Source organism: Quercus lobata, chromosome 5 (assembly GCF_001633185.2).
Source record: "Quercus lobata isolate SW786 chromosome 5, ValleyOak3.0 Primary Assembly, whole genome shotgun sequence".
Lineage (NCBI taxonomy): Eukaryota > Viridiplantae > Streptophyta > Magnoliopsida > Fagales > Fagaceae > Quercus > Quercus lobata.
This window is the reverse complement of record NC_044908.1, coordinates 47,726,440-47,734,426: the sequence shown is the minus strand read 5'-3', so window position 1 is coordinate 47,734,426 and position 7,987 is coordinate 47,726,440. Positions and strand designations below refer to the sequence as shown.

The 7,987-nt window shown below is 34.8% G+C and overlaps 1 protein-coding gene across 4 annotated transcripts in view; it reads right to left on the bottom strand.

Moving 5' to 3' along the window:
- Positions 1-5,864, bottom strand: part of LOC115991794 (protein MALE DISCOVERER 2-like) — a 6,762-nt gene extending 898 nt beyond the window's left edge. Inside the window, exons 1-13 of one of the 4 annotated variants that reach the window (XM_031115715.1) lie at positions 5,465-5,864; positions 4,850-5,308; positions 4,622-4,754; positions 4,340-4,411; positions 3,422-3,565; positions 3,199-3,342; positions 2,253-2,354; positions 2,092-2,153; positions 1,516-1,998; positions 693-883; positions 433-565; positions 168-325; positions 1-80 (exon numbers count right to left, since the gene is read on the bottom strand). The exon at positions 1-80 is cut by the window's left edge and continues 112 nt beyond it. In XM_031115715.1, the coding sequence (XP_030971575.1) occupies positions 1-80; positions 168-325; positions 433-565; positions 693-883; positions 1,516-1,998; positions 2,092-2,153; positions 2,253-2,354; positions 3,199-3,342; positions 3,422-3,565; positions 4,340-4,411; positions 4,622-4,754; positions 4,850-4,934 (1,787 nt within the window). In that variant the 5' untranslated portion in view covers positions 4,935-5,308; positions 5,465-5,864. The remainder of the gene's footprint in view (positions 81-167; positions 326-432; positions 566-692; positions 884-1,515; positions 1,999-2,091; positions 2,154-2,252; positions 2,355-3,198; positions 3,343-3,421; positions 3,566-4,339; positions 4,412-4,621; positions 4,755-4,849; positions 5,309-5,464) is intronic. The other 3 variants (XM_031115716.1, XM_031115717.1, XM_031115718.1) reach the window with 3 other exon arrangements.
- Positions 5,865-7,987: the final 2,123 nt, after the last annotated feature.

Sequence of the window (7,987 nt, the reverse complement as noted above, 5' to 3'; positions counted from 1 at the left end):
AATTCTGAAGTCTCTTTATCATCTTCACCTGAGGTCTTTGACTTGGTTGCAGCATCTGTCCAGAAACTGATTTCTGCAATCTGAGAAAGCACAAGAGAGAATGAGAATGCATTACACAATGGTCAAAATTTAATGAAGGCAATCAAAATGTTAAAAAGAAAGTTTACCTTAGCAGCATAATCATCTGTTAAATAGATAGCACCTGAATTCAGGTTAGAATGTGCTACTGGTGGATTCAGATCATGGTGCATATATTGAAGACAATAAGCTGTTCCCATAATAACCCTTATCCTTGCATTCCAGTCAAGATGTTCAACTTCTTTAACTGAAAAGACAGAAGAATTATTTTAGCCTCTCAAATATAAAGCCTCCAATAATTTACAAAATTTTCAAACATGCAAGTTACCGTAAATATAAGTTTAACAGTATTACCATGCAGATGCTCAAAGAGGGTTCCACTAGGTGCATACTCAAACACCATCATCCTAACAAAGGGTTCATCCTCCTCACAGTAGCCAATAAGATTGACAAAGTTCTTATGATTCAACCGTGACAATGTATCAATCTACAGAAGATCAAAAACAAGATACATCAATACACTGAGAAGAGAGAAAAAAAAGAGCATGAGATATAAGTGCACAATGTATCAGTTGCTGATCTTGAGTATTCCAGTGACCACAGAAAAAAGAGACCTTTTTTCGGTACGCTATCTCTGAGTTCTTTGTCCACTCTTTGGAAGTTTTAATTAATGTTGAAGCAACGGCAATCTCAACTCCACTGGACAGTGTTCCCTTATATACAATGCAACCATCAAAAGTATCAATTATATTGCTGAAATCTTCACAGGCTGTTTCCAGCTCTGGTCGATTCAACTTGGGCACCCCTGTATTTCATATATGCACCTGAATCAGTCTCACTTCATTAACTCAAAAGAACACAAGGCAACATATGCTTCTGTTTTAAAGAAATCAGCTAATATCTTATAGGCATATTTGACGAGCATTGGAATTCCGGGACTCCATATCATATGGAAATAGATTCAGAGAAGTTCCATACTCCAAAGCAGTCCACCATTGAAGATGGGAGTCATCATGATATAGTTTAAGTTTCAGTTTATTCTTTTTTCAATAAAAATTTTGACTTATGACAGTTAAATTAACAATGGTAGCTATTCCCATAATGAACCCACTGACCATTATGTTTTCTAAACTTAAATATCTCGGACATTCCTAATTATCCTCAATCAGCATTTTTAATGATGAAAGCCTTGGAGTTCACTTACTAGTTCAACCAATCTAATTTCTCCTATTCACAAACAACAATCTAACTTCACTTCAAACCAATGTGTAAGAACTCGCTAGATATTAAACCACATGACAATGGAATAGTTCCCCAAGCCAAATTAGATTGCAGTTATTTTTTATTTATTCTATTCTTGCTGGGTTTATTTGTCAAAGACTCAGTAAAAGAACAGTTTTTTTTTTTTTTGGGTTCTATTTTGTGTTGCAAAATCACCTGTTATGAATGCTTTCTGCAACTGTCCACTCAATCCAGTTTTCCAAGGACCTATGGTTGCCACTGCTTGGCTTCGGAACATGCAGAAAATAGCTGCTGCAAGAATGAGCAAGACAGCAACACCCGCAGTAATAATGATATATTTCCACGTATTTCCAGAGGTTCCACTATTAGAAGGCTTTTGATTGTCTGTATTTCTAGGAGAACCAGGGGTTTGGACTGGATGTCTGTTAGAATTTGAACTATTAGGATGAGCAGGAGAAGGCTGTGGTGCAGGTGGGGGAGATTTTTTCTTCTTTTCATTTGGTACAGCTGGGAAAGCCCCACTACTCCGCATAGTTGGAAGAGCAATGATTGGTCCAGAGGGTGATGACCCATCACTAGCAGGTGCAGCTGCAAGGTTACTGGATTGCTCAAGTAGCCTACGACGTGCAAAATTAACAAGCTTCTGAGCAATATGGACCATGTGTGGCTCAGATGAACCTGCTTAATGCAAGAAGCAAAATCATTTTGTGATTGAGAAGCTTAAATATCAGTATTTAATGAGCTAATATTAGCAAAACTGTTTCCACTCACTAGCTAGTTTATCGTAGCAACTGTCTCCATTTCCATGCGGACTGTCCTTTCCAAACTTAAACCTTGATGGAAAATCAAACAGTTTCAATAAAATAGAACAAATGTGAATAAAAACCAAAAGTAAGAAGAAAGGCAGTAAAATAAAAATGTTAATCCCATACAGTGACAAAGGCAGGACATGGAGATAACGCATAAGAGCTCCTTTAATTGGGATTATAAACGAATCTGCCTTATTGAATTGTTTTGAATTTCCATGCCCATTGCTGCCCAAGAAATGTAAAGAAAAAACAGAAAACTAGATTGTAAAACTGTAGACATTTCCGCATATTCAACTAGAGGACATATTTGTGGCTAATATTCCAAATGGTGGTGCATAATGTACTTATCATGCATACATCATTTGCAACTGAATTGCAAGAGACTTATATCTGTCCAGTGTAAAAATAAATTCTGCATGCTTCAGAATATCCTGCATCCTAATAGTTCCAGTAGCAGAATTTCATACTGCTTTACTTAGTGCCCAGTGCCCTTAGATAAACAGGCACAGATTAATGAGAGACTTAGATGTGATACAGGAACTCAAATCCATACAGAATAATATACATAAAACCCACACATTTTATCTCACTAAGAATATACAACTTTATATTTTTGAGACATAGACTATTTAACTATTTAATTATATCCTGTATGGGCTATTAGCTCATACTGAAACCACTTATTTGAATGGATCCTTTTGATCAATAGATTTCTGGCCTTAACTTTCGTAATGCACCACTAACTTATCAAATAATTAAAACAGCATCTGTGTGCCCCATTCTTCATTTAATTCTTTGGCAATGATGTGGCTGAGAGAAGTAAAACTAGTCACTTTAAAGAGCTTTACAAGCATCTTCTTTAATTAAAAAAATTCTCCATTTAATTAGAAGTTCCTCTACTAGGCATGAAGTTGATAGCACACATCTTGCAAGGAGAAGCAGTAAAAATAAACTAAAGAGTCCTGATCAACATGTGATGTGTAATGAAATAAATTAAAGGAGAAGCAGTCACATATCTTGCAAAGCACTAAAAGGGACAACAAGTTCAATGCAATAAATAATTTCTCACCAGTGTCCAAACTTTCGATTTACATAGTCGATGCCTGTGGCCACAGCAGCTGAAAGGTTATCATCAAATTTCAATTTAGAGAGCTTGTGGAGCCTTTCAAGTTCCAAAGGAATGCTGCCTTCAAATTTATTGTCGCAAAGCAATCTGAGGTATAAATGAATTCAGTCCAGGAACTTATAATTTATGCATCAAATACAGATTACATATGTAACAGTTAACTCACAAGCGTTTTAGTGACCGCATCCTGCCTATTTCTGCTGGAATAGTTCCCCTCAAGTTATTGTCTCTCAAGTCCAACTGCTCCAACTTTGTAAGGTCTGCAAGCTCTTTAGGAATGGCACCAGAGAAATGGTTCTTGAAGAGTACACTGTCCATATAAACAGAGGAAGTGAGGACCAGAATATCATAATGAGATTCAAAAGGCACTGCAAAATTGTCAACTATCAAGCTGCATAACAAGACCCTAGATTTATTGTCTATCATTTGAGGTAGCCCATATAACACAAGAATAATTCATTCATAAAATTTTCAAAAGCAAATATGAACCCAGACGTGTTTAAAAATGATTGAAGTCTCAATAAGTACCTTCTACACTATGACAATATATAACACAAGATGAACTTACATAAACAAAGAGTCATGCTTAGTAGAGGGCTCAAAAGACATGATTGAGCAAACATTTTAAAGATATCCTAAAGGCATATTATTTGCATTCTTCAACTTGCTAAAATTATTTAGGGCCACCACTTTGTAAGGTGAACACCATGAATACATATTTTTCCACTAGCTGACAACATTTATGTTCTATCTCCTCTCAAATTGCAAGTTTGAACATGCATATACACATAATGAACAAATTTCAGAGATGAAAATTATTTATTTTGTAAAAAAATGGCTTTGAAATGAAACACCAGCAAACTAGTGCAAGGGGTCCACAGTCCACACTAGAGAAAAATATCCAACTAAAGCGTACCAAACTTATCAACATGCGATGCAACAATACAGCACAGATTTTTCCTGCATATGAGTCAAACAAAAAAGACATATGCAAGTTCTACAAATAATACTTGACTACACAATACAAAACTCCACCCAGATAGCAACACTGAAATTTTAGCTACACAGCATTGTGAATGCTTACAGAGATCGTAAGTTACTTAGTTTCCCAATCTCAGGTGCCAATGTCCCCTCCAAAGAAAGCCCACTCAGATCCCTACAAGAAGTTAACATAAACACATTTAACATTAAAGCATTTAATTTTGTCATACTTCCATATTGAATCTAGAATTAAGGTCCACATTGTTGTCTATCAGACAATTGCTACAAAAGGAAATTAAATTTTCATAATAAAAGACCAAAACCATAATCATTAAATCCGTCAAAAAAATCTTCTGCAATGAAAAATCACACAATAGGGACTTACAGCACTTGTACTTCTCCATTGATGCAACAAACTCCCAACCACAAGCAAGGATCAGGGTCATCAGCATTCCAATTTGCAAGAGCACCATACGGATCATACTCTATTGTGGCCCGGAATTCCAACAAGGCTGACCCTGCATTCCAACTCCAATCACAACAAACATTAGACAACCAACATTTGGATTCAATACCATCATACAAAAGTGTCAAGATCGCCAATGCTGATTACCTTCATCATTAAGCGACCAACATCCCCGGAAACCCGAAAGAAGAACCAATGCCACGAAACACGAGAACTTCCATTTACCCCCCATTACTTGATTAACCAAATGCAGCAGTGGTGGAGGTCAGCCACAACGCTATACAACACACTATACAAAATCGCCAGGTTTTTTTCCTTTTTTATATAAAAACTCACCCCCACCAATATGATCCCAAACGCAGCCAATTACAAATTACAACTCCTTCCACACGCAAGCAAATCCTTTTAATGTAATTTTGAATGTGTTTAAATGTAAAACACTAACTACGCAACAACTATATTACAAACAGAAAAAATTCTAGGAGGCTTACGCATCCACCAACCATTTCAGGTTCTCTCATCTTTTTATATTTAATGATTGCACCTACACCATTCTCGTCAACAAGCGCATACCCCTGATCAAAACCTTATCCTATACAATTGCAGCTGCAAGTTTCAGAAACAAAAAAAAAAATGTACATTTCAATGAACCAAATGGGGTCCAGAAAAAGAGAAACTAACAGCACTAAAAGAATGAAACAAGGAATACCCTCTTGAGCAAGCAATGTAAGCAAAAAGAAAGAGAGAGAATTTATTATTTACCATAAAGATTGGAGCAAAAGGGTGCAAGGAATAAGTCTTTTTCTTCTTCTTTTTACTGCTCTTGTTGACGATATTAAAAATGCGAACTTTTTTTTTTCCTCTGTGCAAATAGTTCACCAAAAAAAAAGAAAAAAAAAATTGACAATGCAATGAATGAATGTTAGGAGTGGTGGTTGATGATAGGTGGGTGGAGATTGAGACACAAAAGGCAGCAAAGAAAAAAAAATATTTTTGAAATTTTTGAAAACAAAAATATTTTTTAGTCCTTCATTTTTTTTCAATTACTGCCTTTTTTTTTCTCTTATCTCAGGATGATCTTAGAGGACCCTCTCTTCGACCATCTTTGGGTCTCTCTCAGGGCTCTGTGCGTGTCTCTCTGATGATGTATCTTTCTTTATTTTTTTTCTTTTCTTTTTTTCGCTTTCTGGGCTTGTTTCCTTCTCTCTCTCTAACCCCACCAGCCACACCTCACCAGCTGTGTTCGTTAATTTTTCTTTTTTTTTTCTTGATTTTTTTTTTTTTTAGTAAATATCTTTGGTGGGTCCCACAAAGAATTAGCAAAAAATGAAAGGGACCCACTTGGAGTTAGATCGGCGGGAACTCAAAAATCGGTTAAGGCAAGGCATTTTGGGCGGAGTGGCAGGACTAGGAGAGAGAAAGAGAGATTGGAGTTTTTGGTTTGGTTTGGTTTGGTTTTGTTTTTTTGTGATTCACAAAGTGAATGGTGGTGAGGGCCCCCACTTCCGTTGTACTCGGACGCGCTTTTCCTTCCCCACATCTCTGTTTTTTAACCGTTGACTGGGCCCATACCTTTCTCTTTTGTTTTGCGTGCCTACCTCTTCTTTCTTTTGTCTCCCCTTCTGCCAATTTTTTTTTTAGTTTGTACTATAAAAAATAGAACTACAGACAGATATCTACTTTCACCACTCATTTTTTGGGCATGTGAAGTGTTTCAGTGCCAACACTAGCCCCCACTTTTGTTGAAACAAAACTATTGTCACCACTAATCATTGTAGTTTTAGTTGATTTGTCACAAATAGCGGAGAAAATTTTTAGTTTACACTGTAATATCAATAAAAATATTACATTGTTAATTTGCTCAAGTGTATAATGTAATGTAAAGTACTATAAGGAATATAAATATTACAGTGTGTATACATTTTGTTAAGTTTATAATGTAATGTAAAGTTCTCTTATAGCATTTCTTATTGATTTTTGTATAAGAATGGAGTTTGTGGACTTTTCTAATAAGAAGTTTTATGAAATATGTCATGTTCAAATGGTATTTGTTTTTTTATAAATTTTTTGAAAGCTCCTATTTTACACCATCTAAATTTGGAGACGTTTTAAATTAGCATGCACGTTTTAAAATTTAATTTATAATTTACATCACAACTATTACAACGTGGTTATATGCCATTTTTGTTTTATTTTGGTTCATAATATTCTTGCTATTATTCCATTTATAAAATGATTTGTGTGTATTGGGGGGGGGGGGGGGGGGAGATTATAATTGGATTTGATGTAAGGACTACATTTATATACTTCTAATATTCATACTCAATTATGAAAATTATGGGGCAATTACCCATTCTTTTTTTTTTTTTTTTTTTTTTTTTTTTTTTTTTTTTTTAGAAACAAACACACATACACACACAAGGGAGATGGAAAGGGGTTATAACACAAAGGTACACCACAATTTCACTCAAAAGCCATGGTAACTTGCCCCACCCTCCCTTAAAAATTACCACGACTTTTAAATGGAGTTATGGTGTGCCTTTATGTTAGAACCCCTTTCCCTCTCTCTTGTGTATATGGACGGACCTACATTAGGACAAAGGAGGGTCATCCCCCCCCCCCCCCCCACCATTTAAAAAAAAAAAAAGCTAGTATAAAAAAATAAAGATTTGCTCTTAAATAAATATATATATATATATATATATATTTGTCTCTTCTCCTCTAAAATATTTAGATATTGACCTACAAGAAAATAAATAAATAAATAAATAAAATTCATGCCCCTTTAACTACAAAAACAAAATAAAAAAAATAAATATGGACTAAACAAAAATCGCGCACAAAATAAAAAACACTTATTTTGTATGTTATATTTTGTTGATGTGTTTTATAATATGAAATGTTTAAGAAATACTTATTTTGTATGTAGTATTTTGTTGAATATGAAATAGATGTTAGTTTTTATTTTCATAATTTTTTTTTTTTGGTTTTAAGCTTTGCCCCCCTCCCCCAGGTACGAATCTTGGTTCCGTCCCTGCTTGTGTGTATGTGTGTTTGTTTCTCAAATATATATATATATATATATATATATATATATATATATGTAAATTATAATATTTCATCATTTAAGGACTAACTTAGAAGTAGCCTAAATTTAGAGAATGCAAATAATATTTTAACCTAAATATCATCACTATTGATAATAGTTACTGTAGGTGCTCAAGAATTTTTGCCTTTAGCTTTGGCTTTGGCTTGATTGCCTTGCCTTGCCTTGGCATGAATTCT